Genomic DNA, 21,948 nt, shown 5'->3' on the forward strand with positions numbered 1-21,948 from the left:
TTAGCCCTAAACCGGAAGTACTCGGTAATGGGCAAATGACAAAAGTCTATTTTCCCAACACCTCTGCTATCAATGACTTTCCAGTGGTGGATCCAGATGGCGACAAGGGGCACTAGGGGGCACTGGGGGCATGGGATGACCGGAAATGTCACATGTCGTAGGAAGCACCATGTGTGAGGGTCACCTCAATGACTTCAATGGACTTGATCATGCTGTATATCAATAAGGCTACTCCACTGGACTTTGGCTATATAGTTTACCGTTATGCTGCAAAACAGCCGAAAAGAATTCTACTAGCAAATCCGCTTGAAGACTCAGAAACTACAGATAGTTATAAGTTGCCCACTTTCAGTTTCTATTTATCATGTCAGACTTGGTATACATCTAGTAAGCATCCAAAACATCTATACATGTCGACGGAGAACTCTGGCTCCGTTTGTGTGTCCAGCAGGTTGTGCCCCCTTCAGTCAGGTTGTGCCCTCTTTAGCCAGGTTGTGCCCCCTTCAGTCTTGTTGTGCCCCCTTCAGTCAGGTTGTGCCCCCTTCAGTCAGGTTGTGCCCCCTTCAGTCAGGTTGTGCCCCCTTCAGTCAGGTTGTGCCCCCTTCAGTCAGGTTGTGCCCCCTTCAGTCAGGTTGTGCCCCTGTAGTCAGGTTGTACCCCTGTGGTCAGGTTGTGCCCCTGTAGTCAGGTTGTGCCCCCTTCAGTCAGATCGTTGCCCCTTCAGTGAGGTTGTGCCCCACTTCAGTCAAGTTCTTCAAACCGTGCCTGCTTTCAGTGATTAAGTAGAAATCATATCTACTCGGCTCTCTTCCTTTCACGTGTGCTTCGTGTATGTGTGTGATTCTTGATCGCAGTGTCACCGATTTTGTCTGCCCAAGGGCATCACGTGAGTCTCAAAGTGAGGGAGGGGTTCATAAATACAGCTGAACATGTTACGTCATAGAGAACATTATATATTAATTAATTAAAAATTAATTCAACAAAAATATGGGTCTAATATAGATTTTCAGTAATTACATGGTCAGCGACAGCTAATTGTAAGAAATTGTGTTACGCGAGCTGTCTTTCACAGAGAGCAGCAAATTGTAATACAAGATCATTCACACTACTTTTGGTATTTAGTTGTCAATAGGATGAGAAATCTGGTTTGCTACCTCGAGGAACCGCTGGCAGTGCCAGGTGTATGTCTTTACTCTCATAGCTTAGGCATAACATGTCAAAACTAAGATGTTTTAGACTGCTTGATTCTCAGACAACCCGAGATTAAATAGAATAATAATTTTAATGAACTATGGACTCGAAAATTGGTGAGCCTACCCTAGCCCTTAGTATGTGACTCCACCCAATTTGTGTTGGACCCACAGACACAACAAAGCCCACAAAATAAATAAATAATAAGTAAATATATAAATAAATAAATAAATTTAATAATTTTATTTATTTATTTATTATTATTTATTTATTATTATTTATTTATTATTATTTATTTTTTATTATTTATTTATTATTTATTTATTTACTTATTTCTTTCTATTTATTTATTTAAATATTAACTAAATAAAGGAATAAATTTAATAATTAAAAATAAATAAATATTTAATAATTAAAAAATAATTAACTTCCTAGATCGACCATTCATATGCCCAAGCCATCAGACATTCCTTGCCTAAGGCATTCCAATGCACCCGAAATGAAAGCACTAAAAGATTGACTTTCAACAGTCTTGTATAATCTGCACACGAACCACGCGGGGACACACACACACACACACACACACACACACACACACACACACACACACCTGGACTACACGAAATCAACCTACAAACCTACCCTCCACATTTCCCCGCAACAATCATTGGCAACGACAACACGAAATCAATTTACCTTTTTTATTTCTACCCAATCTAAACCATAGAGAGTAGCACGTTACGCTTACAAAAAAGCAATGACCGTCCGGCAAATAGCTATTACAAAGTGCTTTCAAATAGAACTATTCAATGCAGTCAAGACAACTATACACATGTTAACACTGAGTCTCCTCTCCTAGCTAGGTGTTCCAATTCATATATACATGTGCACACCACCGAGCTCTGAACGGCCGTAGCAGCTCGAGAAAACACACGAAAATGTGACAAGGCGGATCTCCAGTCTCTCTCTCTCTCTGTTTCTCTAATTATTTCACAAACGCTTAGATAGTACACTAAATCGAGCATCAAGGCTGTCGCTTCAATGCCTCCTCAGTTTCGGGATCGGGTAACAGTCCACTGTCTCCATAGTTCAAAAGGGTCTTGAGCTCGCCGGCGTCTAACGGTTCGGCAAAGAGAGCGTCGACGAGCCCCTCGGACGTCGTCATTGGTAGTTGAGTGTACTGAGTGTTGACCTGTACCGAACCGATATCCTGTCCCATGGTTGGAATCGAGTCCTGCCGCATGTCACAAGAAACATCACCAACTGGAAGTGTGGGCATAATGCCTCCACTATATACCTGACTGTATTGCGTGTTGTAGCCCAGGCCGTATGACGGACTGTTGTACCCGGATGATAATACGTTGCTGCCTGACGGACTCTGCATCTGTTGTAGTTGATCCGAATTGTTACTGCTTCGTCCGCCATGATGCGTGTGAGCGTTGACAATGACTTGATTGCCAGGAAATCCACCCGGGACTTGATGATTTTGCGCGTCGGCGATGACCTGTTGATGATACGAGTCGGCCGACGTTGCGACATTCATCGCATTGAACTTCTGCTGCAAAACGGCAGTTTGCTGAAAACAAATGCAACCCATGTACAAGCCGATCTCTACACTGTATCGTGTTCTCTACCATCCCCACTCAAGCCACACGTATATTACGCGTGCGGTGCGGTGTGGTGCGGTGCGGTGCGGTGCGGTGTGTGTGTGTGTGTGTGTGTGTGTGTGTGTGTGTGTGTGTGTGTGTCACATAATCCCACCAACACAGATTTCAAGTGTACGTACAGCAATACCTGACAGTAACATTTATACGTAACGTTCACAACCGGCTTACATAAAATGCATACACACGTGCCAACATCACAACACCAGTGTTGAGCAATACCACAATATATCAGATTTTGATGATATTTCAAGGGCTCAGTCGGTTTCACGAGTGCAACATGATATATCGCGTCAAGTTTGTATGGGTATCCGAGGTCCTCTCACATGTTTCACACATACACGTCGTGAAGCACGCACAAACAGCCCTGTCCACAATACGTTCACTAGACAACTGCCCAGAATCAACGCCAGCGTCATGTCCTCAGATTTTGTTACAAAAGCAAAAGTGACATCACCAGTCTGGCAGTACTTTCAAGTTTGGGTTGGAGAGCAAAGACACGGCAAGCCCAGGTCAACAGACACAGTGAGCAATATCTCGAGCTTGCCATAGGAAAGTGTCTTGCAAACTGGTGGAGTTTGCCGCAGCTGTCAATGCTAGCTACAAATACCTAGCCATTTGTGCCAGCAGTGCAGGTTCAGAGCGGCTGTTCAGCACATTAGGGAACGTTGTCACTCGTAGACATAACCGACTGAAACCAGATCTGTACATGTTAGTGTTTTTGTCCAGAAAGCTCCACCCCAACTGTAGGTAAGAGTCCCGTATGTGAGATGACGCACATCTTTGCAGGATCAATGGAGTTATTGTGAGGATACCAAGATGCAAATTTGGTGTTGCAATAGTCAATATATCGTGATATTGTTGATGGGCTGACAAAACTATCGTGGGTGAATTTTTCTGATATTGCCCAACACTGAACAACATACTGTAGAGCACGTACATAAACCCACCTTGTGCAGTGTATGACAAATCGTCCCATCTCTAAGTAGTCTCTGGGCAACCATACATCAAAGTCTTATACCGCCTCTACACTAGACGATTTGACTCAAGTCAAATTGGCTCAAGCCTGGCCCGTGCTAATTTAGCATGATTGGTGGCGTGTTTAGACTATCCGGGCTAACTGGAAGTTGTGGTGCGTTTGGCATGCTTGCACAAGCGCATGAAGATGTTACTGTTTTGTTTCTAATCCTATTTTGTTGATTCCGACGCAAAACCTTTCTAAAAGATTCTTTGACATGTTCATCAGAGTCTTCAAGGTTGTGACAAGAAATATGGGAATACGCAGAGGGAAATGTATACTACTCTATATGTATTGTTGCCCAGTAACACAAAAATATGTAACACTGGTTAGGTTTAGCTCGAGCCTGGCCCTATGGTTTAGCTCGAGCCAACATTGTTTACACGGGGCCAAATTAGCACGGGCCAGTTTGGCTCGAGTCAAATCGTCTAGTGTAAGCCGGTATTAGTTTCCTGGTCTAATGTTACTCTGGTTGCCCATAAACTAAATCCATGACCTTATAGAATGTATTGTACAATCATGTCATGACGACTTTGACTGTCAGTCTATTTAGAATTGTGCTATATCCGTCGGTCGACGTTCATCCATCATGTTAACAGATGCCTGCACTGGGTGAATATTGTAGTGTGGACTAACTACAGCACCACAACATGGCTGTAAGTGTGTACTGCTTGAACAACCACAAACTGGTCAACTTGGCGGTGGCACTTGAAGTTGTCTCTTTGACACTCCTGTAGATCTCAAAAGATGATATGTCAACCACAGTTGTCATCTTGCTCAGAAAAGAAATGTCATGCTGGAAGGTAGGGTAGCTGTCAGTTGGTTGTTCCTGGGCAACCCTAGTCTGCCATTTCAGTTGTCCGGTTATTTTTATATTTCTGGTTGTCCCGGGTGCCCGGCCAACCAATTTGTCGTACACTGTTATGTATATGACAGCTACACTACAAAGCTGTCTACTTATAATACGTACCACTACCGTACCCGGGCACGTAGTACAGATACAGCATCACAAACACGCAACATCGTGTTCATACCTGCATTTCCGATGCGTCGCAATAATAAACCTGCGCCGGATTCAAGTGATCTAGACTGCTACGCTGCTGAAACACAATCTCCTGCGGCTGCTGCTGCTGCTGCTGCGACTGCATCAAAGACACAGGTGGAGACATTGTACGTGCATTACCTGCTACTGAAGTAATCACCATATACTCAGACGAGAAGTTGTTCTGATGCTGTTGATCGGGTCCGTAAAGCGGCGGCGGTGGCATCGACGCCACGATGTGGTTTTCAATTTCGCCCAAGTTTCCATAGTATGGATGAGATCGATGAGACGGCACGGCCGGAGACTTTTTTCTAAGTGCCAACCCGGGGCTCGTTATTACGCCTTGTCTCCGTCTCGGTATGTGACCGAGGTGTGCTTGATGGTGGGACAGATTTCCGTAGCCTTGGTCTGCGTCTTGGTCTAGGGGATTCGGCTGAACCGGAACATCGGACAAGTCTGGGACCGAGCTGGCTCGAACGCCAGCATTCAGTGTGTATCCATTCCTAATACATACACAATATAAAACACTTGTAGTTTCGTTATGTAATATGTCTGTTTTGTTTGCCAGTTCATTAATTATTTAATTAATTAATCAGCCGGTGGATTTTACTCATCTAGTTCCTTAGTACCATCAATTGTTAACGTTTACTGATTGCTCATGTCAAGAGAAAATGTTAGGTAGGCTCGGGGGTTCAGGAGGGGAGTTCGGATGAACCGCCTGCTTGGCTGTGTAGGTCCGGTTTTGATCCAAAGTGTACTGGCATGTTGTCATAGTATGTGATGTCCCTACGTAGTACTACTAAGTCAAACTCGTTTCGATTGTATTTATGCAATCTCTACATTTCTCGTTGTGTGTGTGTGTGTGTGTGTGTGTGTGTGTGTGTGTGTGTGTGTGTGTGTGTGTGTGTGTGTGTCGAGTGTGTGTGTGTGTGTGTGTGTGTGTGTGTGTGTGTGATCCTAAAGACCACGTGATGTGATTATGATGTCATTGGTCCATTTTGGTGTCTTATGCACCTCCCACTTCCGAAGCCAGACTACGACCATCAACATCTGCTAGTACTACTGCACACTTTACTAGCAGACACCAAGTGTCGCTGGCAAATTAGCTGATTTGGGGCATCTCAACTGACGAATGATAGCTAATACAAAATACCAGCATCTCCACCAACATAGCCAACACACAACTACATGGACACACACAACACCACAGATGCAGGTTACCAACCGGTCTACACTGCAATATGCTAAGCAGCTCACACGTCGCAGAAGACTCACTGCTTAGTCAATAATTACTCAATTAACAAAAGCCAATGAACAACTATCGTGACATTATGCCAGCATATGCAGCAACTTATGCACTTGACATTATGCCAGCATATGCAGCAACTTATGCACATGCTGCTCTACGAGAAAGAGCAGACAAAACGATAAGATATCTTATCCACTTGCACACAAAGTGACATCACAACGCACACAGTCGCTAGATGTCAGTGCTACATCGATCCATATAATAATAAAAATACCCACACACTTGCAACTTGTTCATTACCAAATGCAGCTATCTAGGGTATCCACCCATCCACACGTGACAATCCACATGCAATGATGACGCAACCGAGGATACCACGTGGATCAAGACACAACCACATGCTACCATGTGCATGCATCCATCCATCCACGTACACCACCAGCTGAATACACCGCCAGCTGAATACACTGCCAGCTGACTGTACACCAACAGCTGAATGTACGTGGAAATAAACAAGTCCAGTGGTCTCCACCATGCAAGCCGTGGCTTAAAAAAATTAAAAAATGTACAGAAAAATGGCGTATATATCCATCTGGTTGATGAGATTTCAATGTCAGTGCAGACTCTTTCTTGCGTTTTGACTATACTGTACACATGAAATCGGTTATAAATTCTAAATCACGTTGGCTTGAAACTTTCACTTTGAATTGTTTGTTGATCTATTGAGTCGATGCTGAACGTCCAACGTATTGCAGACAAGATCACATCTATACCTTCCAACTGCTCAATCTGTGTAGAGTTGAACACAACAGATAGACCCTATGGGACTGACTATACAACTATATAGCTAGTCTGTCTACTTGGCAGGATTAGATTAAAATGCGGATATGCGATCTCTGATCAAGTCTGTGAGCTTCTAGTTTCGTCAGTCGTGTATACAGACTCACCCTGTTGGATAATTCTGATTGACATACTGAGCTCTCTGATACACCGGTTCAGAGACCTGCATGTGTACACACAGAAAAGAAAATATCGATCACACAAACAACGCAGCACTAGTACAACGAGCAACAAAAGACTTGTGTTCTCTCGTCTTCCGGAATCGGGGCCGCAGCCGTCAGTCTCCTTCTCAACATTGTGTCCTCACTTGTCTTGACACTCTGATGGATATCAGGCTCAGACTTTATCCTAACACAAAAAATCGACGAATACGAAGAGATGAAGCAAATTGCAAGCGTAGAAATCCTTACCGTCGACACTGTTGTTCAGGCAGCTCAAGGTAAGTCTGTTGAGACGCCGAAATGATACTCGGTGGTTCCTCAGGCTGTACAACGAAACACACACACATCTCACTGAATAGTCATGTCCACGTGCTAATGGTAGTTCTTACACGACATTCCGTGCTCATAGCCTTTCGCAAAGGCCAGCGTTGTCGCTGATTCAGAGGCAGAGCGGCCATTTGCATTTCCCTCCGCTCTTGCAAAACGCGCTGTCGACAACAAACCCGCATGACAATCAGCATAAAATCGAGTCAAACGTTAGCCAAACTATCATCCTACCTGTAGGTCGAGTTGAGCGGCTTGCTGTTGGGGCGGAGAACAAAGAACCGGCATCGACTGCGAGAGGCCTCTCTGTTGCTGTAGAGCCACCTGGTGACTCAAATCAGACGCATACGATGGATACGCCTCGTACAGCATCCTCTGCTGCGGGTGATAATACTCGGGCGTCGAGCGAGGATACGGCGACTGCATAACAATCGAGTTCTAGCCCAACATGCGATGACACAGTAAAATAAGTGAAACGTCGCCTCGGAGCCGACAACAGGCATGAAAAAACGGCCGTTGAGCTACCCACGCGCGCCTACCTTCACGCCGCGGACTTCGCGAAGTACTTGCTCCACAGCCATCGACTGTTGGCGTTCCTTCTCTCGAAGAAGGGCCATTTTCTCCACGAACTTTCTCGGCTGCTGCGCCATGTTTGTTTTTGATGTCACACCTTCTGCGCAATGCGCAAACACGCGTCGAGCGGTGACCTGCTGTTGTCGTGCGGACGAGCCGTTTCGACGCCTTACAGCGGGAGTACAAACACAAGCGTCCGCAGAAACGGATGCGACGCCTTGTAGTAGACCTGAGGTACTGTACGACACTGTGACTACCTTGTAGCTATGTCGCTGGCACGCATGCGTACGCCTGCACTGCACACGTGCAATCTGTATTCAAATCGAATCTTGTGTAGAACGCCACAGCTGTACGGCAAAGCGCTAAGGCAACGTCAAGCTAAATAATTTAGTCACGTTAGATTCCACACACAGAGATGACGACCCCACATTAATATCAATCACTAGAAACACAAAAAGAAAATATTAATACATTAATCTCTAGCAGCCACTAGACGGATATTTCTCTTACTATCTCCGCTCGCCACGGTCATTACCGCGGAACCTCGTGGTCAAACTTTCTCTTGACAATTGGGATATTGCCCAAGATGAGTTGCCAGTCAGTCATGAAGATGACAGCTGCACCACTCACAGAGAGCCACGTGACAGCAGTTGGTATCCTAACACCGTAGTGACAATCAGCAGCTACCGGATACCACGGCTACCAAGTCATAATAAGGATATCTAGTCGTGTCTGCATTATGTCTGCATCATGTACATGGATATTAGCTTATGCTGTTATGAGGACTCTGATTGGCCAATTACAAGCCCATCACATGTTAATCCATGTAGTGCCCTGGAACTTGTACAAACAAAAAACTACAAATACGTCTATCCTGGTCGTAATTGGGTTATCATAACTAAATAAGAGGCAATTTCCCTCTATTCTACCGAGTATACTACATACATGACCAACACTAACAACATAGTACCTTAGGTGTCCACTAGAAAAATTTATGACAATAACAGCAACTATTGGAACAACCTATATATATAATGCTTACTAAGTTAATGATGCCATATCTTGTAATTAGGTGCTGTTACACACATACACACACACATGGACACACACACACACACACACACACGCACACACACACACACACACACACACACACACACACACACACACACACACACACTTGTACACAACACAATGCACTCAAGATGTACAGAACATCTTGAAGTTACACAATAATGTTTTAGCACATGGCACCATAAACAATACTCACTAAATGTTTAGTAATTCCCTTCAGACAAAACAAAACAAGGAACATGAATGAAAAACATGGTAACTGTTATACAGGAGAAATCCCCCCTTGTAATATTCACATACCTCCAGTAGTCCACTGAACTAGCTAAACCGCACAGACTGAACCCACATAATCTGAAAATGAGACTGCCATCACTTTCATTCATTACTGTATAGCACAGAATCCTCAAATGGGCACCTACAAATTTCTTTGCTATTTCCAATCATGGCAAACAAAAAATATATTAAAAATAGCAATAAAATCTATTAGGTAAACATCTAGAGAAATCGTGTGTTAGACACTAAATTAAATATCTGGGTCTTGAGGTAACAATGAAAGTGATAGCTGATAGTCTCACTATGTGGATTGAGTCTGTGTGGTTACTTGTGTGTTATTACACCTACTGCACCTGACCACACTCACCTCCTACACACCAGACTGCATGGTGGCTAGAGTAACATTGTACTTCCGGTCTAAAACATGTAAAGACAAATGCCTACTGCCTAGAGTTGTTACCTAGTATGCACAAACGTGAAGAGTAGTGTGCACGTCACGTATGGGACTTCCTTGCTAACGCATGTCGCCAACTACCAATACCATAGCTAATGTACGTAACTTGATACAATATGTATTTATATAGACAATTTAGATTGTAAAAGCGATACACAAAGACATACAGAATTTATAACTATAGCTTTGGAAAAATTCGAAGTCTGACCAAATTTTCTAGAGTAGCTAGAGTGCAGTAACAAGTTACGAGTGAGGAAAATCAATTTTGAGTAGGAATGGTACAACTCTACAGTAACTAGAAAATTAAATTAACAGTTATAGTATTTATCTATCGTTACATTAATTATTATGTTTTATGCATGTTACATATTGTCTAGATATAGCTATAATACGGTATACTAGAATACTAATAGATGTATTTCAGTATATATGTAAGACAGCACTCTGCGTATGTAGACGAGACTGGTTGGGGGAAGATAAATTTGCTCCACCCGGATAGAAGCTACTTTCAATGGCTTCGTAGCTTTCATTTAAAGCGACGCTCGATGGAGGCTCACGCATTACTAGACCTAGACAAGGCAACTTCCTTCAAACTGTAACAATACTAATATGCCAAACTTTGGCCATAGATAGAACCGTTGCTAGTCACACAACAACAGGCATAACCTTCGATTGTCATGTAAAGCTTACTATCAATGATACAAAAATTACATCGACAGTCAACATTTGGATGGTGCACGTGATGGCACCAGATGGGGATTCCTGCGAGAAATAGGCCCTAGAACGCATCCAGAATTTAGAACTCATTGTTTTTAAAGTTCAAAACATACACGTTCAAGTTTCAAGACTTGAGATAAAAGATTTGGTTCACTAAGTTAGCACAGAGGTCCCATCAGCATTACAGACTGTCACTGTCACGTGACCACTAGCAAGACCAGAAATTCTAGTTGTACAGTACATCTAATTATGATACACTCTAATGGCTGTTTCTACGACGCACGAATATGACAATGACAATTCATGCCAACTACACAACAAAACGTAAAAAGGCAATAAACAGACTAAACGTATTTCTACTCCTGTTCGTGATCTGTTCGACGGCACTCACCAATTTCTAACAGTCTGAGGAGTTATCCCGTAAAAGTTTAGAACAGCTCGTCTGACTGGAAACATGACGGCTACCTGAAAGAATCTTGAGCATGCGCATTAGACACTAGAAGTCTGGATGTCGCGAGAGAAAAAGAAACGTTTTGAACTTACTCGATTTATTGCTGAGGCGGGTAAGTGAATTTGCATTGTAATCGGGGCGAAGATTGGTTCTATCATTTGATATAGGTCTGAAGCTCAAACTGCCTTGTGTGGCCATTGCAACTGCTACTACTCTGTATCATCGCTTTGGTTCGTCGTCTAGTGACGCTGATGAATACGATCAACATGTACGTTCGTCGCACGCATGCGTTCTTGTGTGTGTGTGTGTGTGTGTGTGTGTGTGTGTGTGTGTGTGTGTGTGTGTGTGTGTGTGTGTGTGTGTGTGTGTGTGTGTGTGTGTTTGTCTGTCTGTCTATCTGTAATGTACATTGAAACAAGTAGAGTGGGATGTGAGCATGGCTCACCCTTGGAGCAAAGACATCCTAAATAGAGCATCTGAAGAGGCAGGCTATGCAGCTGAGAGGCGTGAGATGAGAAAGAAAAGCAAATATGAAGCTCTGTCTGTTCAGGACGGCACAACACCTAACTTAGTTCCTCTGGTCTTTGAGCACTTTGGGTTCTGGGGACAGGAGGCTGATAACTTCCTGAACTCACTCTCAAAGAAATCAAAAGATTCGGAAGGCAGAAGTACTGAAGCCGACTTCAGGACGAGATGGCGTAGACAGATTTCTATAATTATCCAGAGAAGTAATGCTAGAGTTATATTAAAGAAGATAAGTAGATTGCACGTAGGTAAGACAGATGATTTTTTCTTTGATATTGTAGGGTGCAAAGCTCTCGAGACACGAGGATCGAAGGCCAAACGAACACACACTTGTATTTGCATTACAACAGACTTTATAGTAGATGTACTACCAGAAGAGGGAGGTGCTAATTTCTCTACAGACGTCCCCTTCTGAGGGTTACATGTCCTCATGTCCCGCTAAAACTAAAACAAAACACAAGTGTAGTGGACTAGGTGAAACATAAGAAAAACACATCAGCTAAGCAAATCTAAGTAACAGAAGAGTTCTAATCGGAATCTTGATACCGAGCTGGACGAATACCCGCTGTAGTACGAACAGAATGAGGTCTATCCACAGCTGGAGTATGAGAAACATCTGTCTCTCGATCAGAATCAGTAGAAACAATTGGTACCGGATAAGACGAGAAAGAAGTAGGAAGTTGGAGTTCTGAAGAGTTGTCCATTGATAGACAGACAGGCTGGAGTCGTTGAACATGTGCCTTGGTAACTTTGCCAGTGTCGATATGAGAAATCTCATATAGTACCTCCGAAAGCTGGCGTAAAATTCGATATGGACCAACGTAAGTATTGCTGAGCTTTGGAGAAACACCAGGCTTATGGACAGGAGAGTGAAGAAAAACAAGACTTCCAATATCAAAATGAACCGAATGATGTCGAGCATCATAGACACATTTTTGAGCCAGATCTGAAGAATCTTGATGAGCTTTGGCAGATTGATAAGCATCACTAATTTTTTGAGTGAGAGTCAGACCGTACTGATATGTATCCGTATCGAGATCACTTTGTGAACTAGCTAGGACATCGGTAGGAAGACATGGATTACGGCCGTGGGCAAGGTAGAATGGAGTATTGCCAATAGAATCAATGAAGCTGGTACGATACGCAAAAGCAATGGCGTCCAGATAGTCATCCCAATCGGTTTGATGTATGTTGATGTACGTAGTCAAAGATGCGGCGATGTACCGATTGAGGCGCTCGACTTGTCCGTTTGTTTGTGGGTGGTATGCACTTGTAAAAATCTTCTGAATACCCAATCGTTCAGATAAACGGTGAAACATACCCGAAAGAAACTGAGATCCACGATCAGACAGTAGTTGAACAGGACAGCCATGACGCAAAATTATACAATTAACGAAGACATCTGCAACAGTAGAGGCTGTAGCATCGGGAATAGGAGCTAATTCAACCCAACGAGAGAAACGATCCACCATGACGACCACATAACGATTTCCTTTCTCGGAGCGAGGTAATGGACCGAAGAGGTCAATGCTGACTACCTCGAATGGTCGCGAAGCACTGAAAAGCTGTAGTTGGCTGGAATGACGAGGCAGTGGCGGTTTCCGTTGTTGGCAAGCAAGGCAAGAACGAACAAATGCCTTGACATCACTACTGATTCCTTTCCAGTAGAATTGAGAACGGACGCGATGGTAAGTCTTTTTGTACCCAAGATGGCCAGACATTGGTAGCGTGTGTAGAGCAGTCATAACAGCAGAGCGACTGGCTGGCGGAAGAATGGGCACGTTATGATGGCGGCCATTCACGGTAGCTTCATGCATGAGTAGTCCCGTGTTGTTGTTTACAGAAATCTTTCCTGTATCTCGTAAGATTTCACAAACAGTAGGAGATGCTGAATGGCATTCTGGATGCTTGAGGAAGTCAAGGACATCACGAAGAAGAGGATCAGCTTCTTGTTGTTGACGAATGTCATCTCGGGAAGGAATAGCTATAAGACCTTTCTGAAACCAAGTGACAATAGTTAAATCGGGCAGAGCACAATCTTGACAGCTTTGCAACTGTAATAATGTGCGTCGAAATCGCAAACAATAGGCAGACACAGTTTCATGAGATCCCTGCTGAATAGACATCAATTTGTGCGTATAATACCTAACAGGATTCTTAGGACCAAACTGATCCTGCAAAAATTGTTCAAAACCTTCCCAGGTAACTTCTTGGTCAGCAGTGGAAAGGAACACTCTGTACTCAGTACGAGCACGACAGGAGAGTGCGACTGCAGCATGACGGAGTGTTAGGGCCGGAGTCCATCCTTCTAGTTCAGCGACTGACCGAACATGAAACAACCAACTGTCGAGATCTTCACCATCATCTCCCCAGTACTTGTCCAATTGAACGGAATGATGAGGACGAAACGAGGTATGAGGCGAGTCATCGCTAGAACCGTGACGGTGAGAAGATCTAGAGGCAAGTGAACTGGAAGTAGCATCATCAACATCAAGACGAATGGAACGTGATTTTCGGTCTTTACGAGGCATCACGGAGGATAGCTACTCAAACGAGCGGTTCTCCACCAATTGTAGGGTGCGAAGCTCTCGAGACACGAGGATCAAAGGCCAAAGGAACACACACTTGTATTTGCATTACAACAGACTTTATAGTAGATGTACTACCACAAGTGGGAGGTGCTAATTTCTCTACAATATAGACATTCAACACTATGTTCATTAGGATAATACTGTAGCTATGACTTCAGACATTTCAGTAGTTTTTGCTAATGCTTAGGATACTTTACTTCTGCGATTAACTGTTACATTTACAGTTTGGGAGAGAATAAAACAATCTGTCTGTCTGTGCGTGTGTGTGTGTGTGTGTGTGTGTGTGTGCATGTCTGTCTGTCTGTCTGTCTGTCTGTCTGTCTGTGTGTGCGCGTGCATGCATGTGCATAAAGTTATGTATTTCATTATTTAGCTGGTGTCTGCAGCTTGTCTCTATCTGGCCTCAAAAATCGACGAGTCTCCAGTCAAAGTCCGGGATGTCGTCAACGTTTGTTACAGGTAAATTCGACATTCCTTGTCAATGTTTGATTTCCAATCCTGTTCCATTTCAGATGTCTTCACAAAAATGAACCATCACTCGAAGTCGGCAGCTTATTCTGGAAGCTAAGAGACAGTGTAGTCACGTGTGAATTTGTCATTCTAAGAACGCTGGCCTTTCAGGTCTCTGTAGACCACCCACACACAGTAAGTCATCAACAGCCAAACTGTTCTACTGTAGAAACGAAACCACCACACATGTACATCATCCTTCAACAGTTACACCCTCTGCACATGCATCTACTCTGGAAAACTATAAGCAACCGTGTTCATTGGGTATGCTTATTTTCAAATTACATATCAGTAAACTAGGGAGGCTTTCGTGGCTTGGATAGAGTGGGTCGTGGTGCATCTTCTTGTTCTTTGATATCTGGTGACAGTTGACGTTCGCAACTAGCTCTCTGGTTCAGCACGTTCTCACTTTGTATGTGGGATGCAAACGCTAGCTGGGGATTACAGAGAGTTATCTACAAAAACTGTTACTTTGTCTCTGATTACATGTGCATAGCATCTAGTCCAACCAGTCCAGCCATGGCTGGACCACTTTTAGAAAAATACACTTTTGGCAAATGCTTACTAATTAGTGGCACGAACTTCCGTTTTAATGGTACTAGTAGAGCCAATTAAATTATTTATTTATTTTTATATATATTCATGGTGCTAACCCTACCTAATAATGTGCACTACATTACCACACCCGTTAGGGTTGCGTTAGGAACTAGCCTCACCCCAGACGCAGTGTGGATTGCAGTCCCGGATGCGCTTCCAGCACTGATGGAAGCGCATCCGGGACTGCAATCCACACTGCGTCTGGGGCGAGGCTAGTTAGGCTCTGGGCCAGACTGGTTGTCATTTGCTTTCTACGATCCTGGATTAGGATGTCAGATGGCAGATTTGGCGGGGACAAGATATGGGGGGAGTGAGGGTGTGTACATGACTAATAAGGTCACGTGAATGCTACGTGACTGCCAAACAAGGTAAGGAGGTCTGATATGTATCAATACACTAGATTAGTATTGGAGGGATGCATCTTACAATACATTAGGCTATTGTATCCCTCTCACAATATACTAGACTATTGTATTGGAGGAATGCATCTCACAATACCCTAGACTATTGTATTGGAGGGATGCATCTCACAGTACATTAGACCATTGTATTGCAGGGATGCATCTCACAATACACTAGACTATTGTATTGGAGGGATGCATCTCACAATACACTAGACTATTGTATTGGAGGGATGCATCTCACAATACACTAGACTATTGTATCGGAGGGATGCATATCACAATACACTAGACTATTGTATTGGGAGGGATACATCTCACAGTACACTAAACTATTGTATTGGAGGGATGCATATGAATAATTTGCATGTAATTTATACTTAGTGAAAACTGAGATGGAACTGCCAACTATGTCATTAAGTTGTCAGCCTCAGGTGTATGTATACCACATTATTACGTATAAAGACTGTTGCTTGTATTCTTCTAGTATCTGTTGCATTACCTGAAAGTGATGTCTGACTGGATTTCACCTGACGTGTGGAAGTCTGTACCCCTCACGTCACTCTGCTGGTCTCTTCTCAATGACAGTTGCCACACTGATCTTTGTCTGCACTTCTCTGGCGAGCAAGTGGCCGTGGCGTTACTCTATATGGCTCTGCAATCATTCCAGATAGATGTGCCCAGTCAATCAACCAATAAGAAATGGTGGAAGGTAATATTTTTGTATGATCACATTTGCTGTATACGTATTGTTTGAAATACACTCAATCTCCCCTTATTCGGGCACGTCCGTCTACCGGACACCTAATCACGTCACTTGTTTCTAGTGTGGACCACGTGGCCTATAGAGGGAGTCCCTGCAGCAAATGTTGAGCATCCCAAGATTTAGTTATAGTGACTGTTTCCAGTGACATAGAGTGAACAATTAGTATACATGTATGACATTCAGCAGTGCATGCTTTGAAATATGGATCAAGATATAGAGGTAAGGGTACACTAAATAACGTTTGCTTTGAGAACTATGGAGTCTTCCAAGAACTGGAAGATTCCGAGTCACAGACAATGCCCGGTCCCAAGCAGCCGGATAAGGGGAGTTTCAGTGTAAAAGATTTGTGAATCCAAATGTCTGATACAGCAGATTAGGCCACACCGTTTTTTCTATGTTTCTCATCACCAGCGTGCATAAATTTCACTCTGACTGGATGAATAAAAACATCAAGCGACTTGATTAAAAACAATTTTAGTTAGAATAGTAGTGCTATGAAATAGCTAGCAATGATGGTAGGTGGCACTAATTCTGAAAGAAAAACGGCTGTGAAGCTCTCTAATGATTGACTTGCATGCCTAGATTCTCATATTCACACCCCAAGGCAGGTGCACATACCAGAGAACAGGTGCAATAGGAAATTAGCAGGTTGCTGCATTTGCAGTGTCAGAGAATGTTTGACTGCATGTTGGTAATGTACATTATTAGATGAATTCATACTGGGGCCACTTATGACCTGCCTACCTTGTTTCTTCCCACTTTTCTTTTTTTACGTTTTTTCCAAGTCTTTGCAATAGGGTGACGAGAAACATAGAAAAAAACAAATGGCCTTATTGATTTTACTATGCTACAGTATAATAAGTACAGTATAACTTGGCTTTGTTAGAGTCAAAAAATAAGGAGTTTGTTCGAACTGTAAGAGCAATGGCAAGAAAATTGCTAGCATTTCTAAACTTGATTAATTAAGCTGTACCAAGTCACGATGACTCGGGTCCTTTGCCAGTATGGCTCATTTTGGTTTTGCCACGAGGATAAAGGTGATAAAGCCTGTTGTATTGTATGTTACAATGGGTGATCTCTGTTGACAGCAGCCGAGCTTTGAGTTAATATCTACAGTTGGATGTCGGTTATACGAACGTGTTAGTTAATTGAATACCACGGAGTGCCTCAGGCGCCCTCTAGACGAACGCATTGTAACCATTATGCGCATGCGCAACAAGGTGTAATGTCAAGCTAGTAACATTATATGTTAAGTCCACAACAATGTAATTCTTTGTTTCTCATCAACCACCAGCATGCCCTGCCGGCACCGCACCAATTTTGCCATTACGCCATGGTCCACGGAAATGGTTCTGGTGGATGTTGCTGTCATGACTTTGTCCAAACATTGTTCAGGTGGATGATTTTGAACATGTTGGACGAGACAGTGACAGTTCGGGAGTACTTTCAGATTAGCACCATGCCCAGACTAGTGGAGCCTGGCAGTAGTTGCAATCGATCTTTGCAATAGAAGGACAACTGCATGCATATGTCAGACAGCTGGACTGTAATGTCATAATGGAAAACCTTTACTATTCGTGTAAAACATTTGTGTGTGCTGTGGCTCAACAGAATCTCTGACTGTCTCCTGAATTCTACCCACGGTGCACTATTTGTATTTAATAGAGAAAGAACAGACGTGAGTATAGGAATCATCGTGCCTTCGTACTTAAAAATAGAATAATGGCTTAATGGTAATGGCCCACCTGCCCACCCGCATCAATTCGTAGGAATGAGGTGATGAGAAACAAACTTTGAAAGAATTACCTTGTTGTGGCCTAAACTGCTTTCTCATTATTACATTACAGAGTGCAGTCAAGTTTGGGTGTTTGTGCAATTGTTGTTATACACATGCAGTACAGTACATGGGCAGCCTTGGAGGCTTGAGGACACCTAATGTCAGTTATGCAAAATATTCAGAGTTAGCCTCATCCCCCGGTGTTTGGTTCGCTCCTTCATGCAGCGCTCGCGCATCACATGACTAGGTTGACGTCACAGCCTCATTTGTTGGAGCGAGGAGAACTGGTCTGTCCGTCTGTCTGTCTGTTTCTTTGTCTGTCTGTCCGCCTGTTTGTTTGTCTGTCTGTCTGTCCGTCTTCTGTCTGTCTGTCTGTCTGTGTGTCTGTTGGTCTAATAACCTCTCTTACAGTGCCTCAACTGTGCTTAATTAATGTGTTTGATCATTTCAACTGTTAACGCTCAGTTCTAGAGTAGGCCTTCTCTAGAGTAGCATCTGTCGTTCACATTGGTAGACTCAACAACCCAAACATCACATGCAATACTATTGGACACCGAGACTATTTTGTTCATGTAGCCCAGGTAGTACGCTTGATTGGCCACGTGATTTTATTAGAGACCCATGCTCGTATTAACATAATTTTGTATAAATGTTATTGACTCTCATCTTGTGTTCTCAAGGTGTTGTGCAGTTCGTGTGACATGAAGTCCATTGAAGTTGTATGTACTGAAATGTTAGATCTCTACAATCTTGACACTGCTTTAGAGAGAGCAACAACTTCCAGAACTAGAAGTGCGTAGCACATGTTTACAATTTGAGTCGTTTTACACTCAGCTTGCATCTCACTACAATATAAGGTAACGAACTAATCCTACCCATCAGCTATAGAACAGTAACCTATTGAAATATTAATCAGACATTAAAGTTTCCTCCTCAAATTGGAGTTGCGATGACTCAAACTGAAAGCGATCTTCCTTCTTGTTTGGGTCCATCGTTGACTCCGCTTCTCGGCGTTTACACAAAACGACCGTGAGACAAACGATTAGTAGAGTAACAACAGTTGTAGCGATTGCGAGCAGGGCTATTGCTGCTGGGTGATGGACCGTCGGTTGAACCACTGCTGCTTCGGTTGGAGTCTGATTATCCAATGTGGGTAAACGTTTCCTGTTTCGTGGATGAATTGCCTGCAGACGAACGTACGTGTCCTTGTCTGCTCCAGCCATTGAAATCGTTGACTTGTTTGATTGGTTATCATCATTTTTCGATTGGTTTGACTGCATCACTGGTGGGTATTTGGTTCCATACAGGAGTAGTACCCAATCGTTTAGCTTTGCGTCTGTTTGTGACTCATGTTTTTTGACTTCGAGCTTCCACGTGCCCATCGGGTTTTCTCCCCAGTAGTGGGTGGACATGAACGGCCAGTTGGAAAACCTGCCTCCTTCTGTATCTGCCGGCCGAGGATGTAGCAACTGGGAATGTGTTCCTTTTGGGGAGACGAGGTGAATAGAGAGGTCGCCCCGATATGTACTCTGAAGGTCGATACGTGAAACAACATGCTCGAGGTATATAACATCATTGTTGCCATGGCAACAACCATCAGTTGTCATTGTTAACACGAGACCATTCTCGGTTACATTTCTATTCATTAACACGAGTGACTACTGTACAATACAAGATACGAACAAATCTGTGTGGTTGACCTTGGGTGTGTGTAAGACCGAGCATAACAAATATGTTGGTCTGGAACCGATGTCCATTGTTTTGCCAGCTCGACTGCTTTCTGTGCATCCAGAATTCCGAATCCATATTTTGGGTTCACATGGAAACCTGCACCATTCGTTACCCACAGAGAATCCGATTGATCGATGACCCTCGATGCTCGGACAATGACATGCTGTACATCTCGCCAGTTTAATCGAGGGCTACAGCAAGAGAACACAAGCTAGTATCTATGCTCTTCATGCTGACAAGCACGATCATACTTGACTTGCAGTGAAAGAGCAATGATGCCAGCTACAAGGGGCGCTGCAGCCGACGTGCCACCAAAGTCACTCGTACAGCTGCCATTCAGACTCGTAGTGATCTGAACACAAAACAAATGCAACTAAGCCGACACATCGATTGGAAAGATTCGTGTCATACGACTCCTTTCGTTCCTCCATTGCTAAAGGCAGTTGTGAGTGTCGATGTACATTTCTCTGAGTACCATGCATGCTTGCCGAGATTGGTAGCCGCACTGACTGAGATGGTGTGGATACTACCAGCATAGTTGTCACAATTGCAGTCATCGTCGACATAACCACCATTGCCAGCAGCCCATACATATATGGATCCAAGTCCATATCGTCCCTTCTCAGAAAATTTTTTTGGCAAAAAAATGTGTGCCTTCTCCATTGATTATTACCTTTAGAATGCCATTTTCTATCCCCTTTCTTGTTGCCCATGTTGGTCCATCGACGGTCTTGCCGTCGTCGGCTGGACCCCAGCTGCTAGTGTAGATGTCAATGTATTGCGATCGAAAGCTGAGTGCCGCAGCCTCGTTTATACTAGCAAGGTGGCTTACATCGTGCTGTTCCAGCACTTGAATACCTACAATGTCAATGATCTCCACTAGTCCCGGTGTTTGCATGCTACAACGACGAGGCAATTAAAATACTCACCCCCTACACGTGCCTCGTACGCCACGCCCACGCCGCATCTGCTGTTCCTTCCGGCGCTTATTTCGCCCGCACACGCAGTACCATGACTGAAACGCATAATTTCGATTTTTGCTATACATAGGAGATTGGAGAAGACACAAGCAATGACGTACTCGCTGGTGTAAGACTGAACGTCTAGCATGCTGTTTGTACTACTGGCAATCGGGTCCTAGAGAGACAGCATTTTGACGGTTTAATTAATTTATGCTCTACATGGTTGAAAATGATGGCTGACGGTCGTACGTAGTTTTTGAAAAGGTCAGGATGACTGTACTGAATGCCTGCAAAGAAAGTCGTGTTTACAACCGAGACTCTAGGATGCTACTTGCGCGCGCAAGTGCATGGTGTCGGTACCGTCATCCACAACTGACAGGACGACTCCCTTGCCGGTCACTCCTTGCTTCCAGACAGGAAGAACGTTGTGGTCCATTCCAGAGTTCTTTTTTGTTCAACACCAGTCTTAGATATTAGTTTACGAGTATTATGTTAGCGCTGTCTCTTACCAAGTACCACTCGTCTCCCCAGAGCGGGTCTGTCGGTGTTCTGAACTTTCGTTTTACGCGTGTCTTCACTCTCTGCTGCTCTGCCCATCGTACCTAAACGTATTTACGTATACTAGTCGTCGCATATTGTAGCTCGTATTGGAGCCATTGCATTACCTCACTATCCGCTTGCAATCTTGCTGTGTGATAGTGAGCATTCCCGGTTGACTGTTTCAGTACGCTGGGATGGCGGAAATGGTATATATTATCCATCGACCCAACCTGCCGCAAAATACATTCAACGCCCTGGAGGGAACGAACGTTGCACCGTTTTCTTACTCTTCCCAGGTTGTCGTGCCCGTGTCTTGCGGCGACCATGTTGGGGTTCACCCCCGGATGAGAAACTTCCACTGCCCAGTCGTTGGTGTACAGCGGTACCGCTGCTAAAATACCGGAGAACGAGAAAACTATTTGTAGGAACATTGTAGAGTCCTAACGAGTCGTCACGTGCACACACAATAGGTCTGGCTGCATGCACAAGTTGTGCGCAATTGTGAATCCTCTCGAAG

At 43.8% G+C, this 21,948-nt stretch overlaps 3 protein-coding genes across 8 annotated transcripts; 1 reads left to right on the plus strand and 2 right to left on the minus strand.

The window, feature by feature from the left end:
• Positions 1-1,878: 1,878 nt before the first annotated feature.
• LOC134191756 (vacuolar protein-sorting-associated protein 36-like) lies at positions 1,879-8,498 on the minus strand. Of its 4 annotated transcripts, XM_062660376.1 has the most exons (10): positions 8,029-8,498; positions 7,724-7,927; positions 7,555-7,653; positions 7,415-7,488; positions 7,244-7,352; positions 7,112-7,167; positions 5,076-5,418; positions 4,908-5,015; positions 2,489-2,767; positions 1,879-2,425 (listed from the first exon to the last, which is right to left on the minus strand). In XM_062660376.1, the coding sequence occupies exons 1-10, from the start codon at positions 8,137-8,139 to the stop codon at positions 2,216-2,218; spliced, it is 1,593 nt and encodes a 530-aa protein (XP_062516360.1). In that variant the 5' UTR covers positions 8,140-8,498; the 3' UTR covers positions 1,879-2,215. The 4 variants fall into 4 exon arrangements, with proteins under 4 accessions (XP_062516360.1, XP_062516358.1, XP_062516359.1 ...); XM_062660374.1 differs by having other exon boundaries at positions 1,879-2,767; positions 7,724-7,909; XM_062660375.1 differs by having other exon boundaries at positions 1,879-2,749.
• Positions 8,499-11,087: 2,589 nt separating this feature from the next.
• LOC134191759 (cyclin-Q-like) lies at positions 11,088-19,014 on the plus strand. Its single transcript, XM_062660380.1, has 6 exons — positions 11,088-11,143; positions 11,199-11,299; positions 14,521-14,606; positions 14,660-14,792; positions 16,143-16,367; positions 18,879-19,014. The coding sequence occupies exons 1-6, from the start codon at positions 11,089-11,091 to the stop codon at positions 18,996-18,998; spliced, it is 720 nt and encodes a 239-aa protein (XP_062516364.1). The 5' UTR covers position 11,088; the 3' UTR covers positions 18,999-19,014.
• LOC134191757 (proprotein convertase subtilisin/kexin type 4-like) lies at positions 18,876-21,868 on the minus strand. Of its 3 annotated transcripts, none has more exons than XM_062660378.1 (11): positions 21,719-21,868; positions 21,557-21,661; positions 21,401-21,493; positions 21,252-21,336; positions 21,141-21,178; positions 20,859-21,066; positions 20,603-20,787; positions 20,341-20,547; positions 20,181-20,281; positions 19,899-20,120; positions 18,876-19,836 (listed from the first exon to the last, which is right to left on the minus strand). In XM_062660378.1, exons 1-11 carry the CDS (start codon positions 21,860-21,862, stop codon positions 19,107-19,109), a joined length of 2,118 nt encoding a protein of 705 aa, XP_062516362.1. In that variant the 5' UTR covers positions 21,863-21,868; the 3' UTR covers positions 18,876-19,106. The 3 variants fall into 3 exon arrangements, with proteins under 3 accessions (XP_062516362.1, XP_062516363.1, XP_062516361.1); XM_062660379.1 differs by having other exon boundaries at positions 20,859-20,944; positions 21,011-21,066; positions 21,557-21,868; XM_062660377.1 differs by having other exon boundaries at positions 21,557-21,868.
• Between the last annotated feature and the right edge of the window lie 80 nt (positions 21,869-21,948).

This window comes from Corticium candelabrum, chromosome 16, assembly GCF_963422355.1.
Source record: "Corticium candelabrum chromosome 16, ooCorCand1.1, whole genome shotgun sequence".
In the NCBI taxonomy this organism is placed as follows: Eukaryota; Metazoa; Porifera; class Homoscleromorpha; order Homosclerophorida; family Plakinidae; genus Corticium; species Corticium candelabrum.

Bases quoted from the DNA above. Each gene is read 5' to 3' on its own strand.
- LOC134191756 (XM_062660373.1), bottom strand. From the start codon at position 8,139: ATGGCGCAGCAGCCGAGAAAGTTCGTGGAGAAAATGGCCCTTCTTCGA. The intron at 7,654-7,723 runs GTAGGATGATAG...TGTTGTCGACAG, and splicing joins CCGCTCAACTCGACCTACAG to CGCGTTTTGCAAGAGCGGAG. The intron at 7,168-7,243 runs GTCTTTTGTTGC...GTACACATGCAG, and splicing joins CGGAAGACGAGAGAACACAA to GTCTCTGAACCGGTGTATCA.
- LOC134191759 (XM_062660380.1), top strand. From the start codon at position 11,089: ATGTCGCGAGAGAAAAAGAAACGTTTTGAACTTACTCGATTTATTGCT. The intron at 11,144-11,198 runs GTAAGTGAATTT...CATTTGATATAG, and splicing joins TCGATTTATTGCTGAGGCGG to GTCTGAAGCTCAAACTGCCT. The intron at 14,607-14,659 runs GTAAATTCGACA...GTTCCATTTCAG, and splicing joins GTCGTCAACGTTTGTTACAG to ATGTCTTCACAAAAATGAAC.
- LOC134191757 (XM_062660377.1), bottom strand. From the start codon at position 21,862: ATGTTCCTACAAATAGTTTTCTCGTTCTCCGGTATTTTAGCAGCGGTA. The intron at 21,494-21,556 runs GTAATGCAATGG...AAATACGTTTAG, and splicing joins GATTGCAAGCGGATAGTGAG to GTACGATGGGCAGAGCAGCA. The intron at 21,067-21,140 runs GTACGACCGTCA...CTGTCTCTCTAG, and splicing joins CTGACCTTTTCAAAAACTAC to GACCCGATTGCCAGTAGTAC.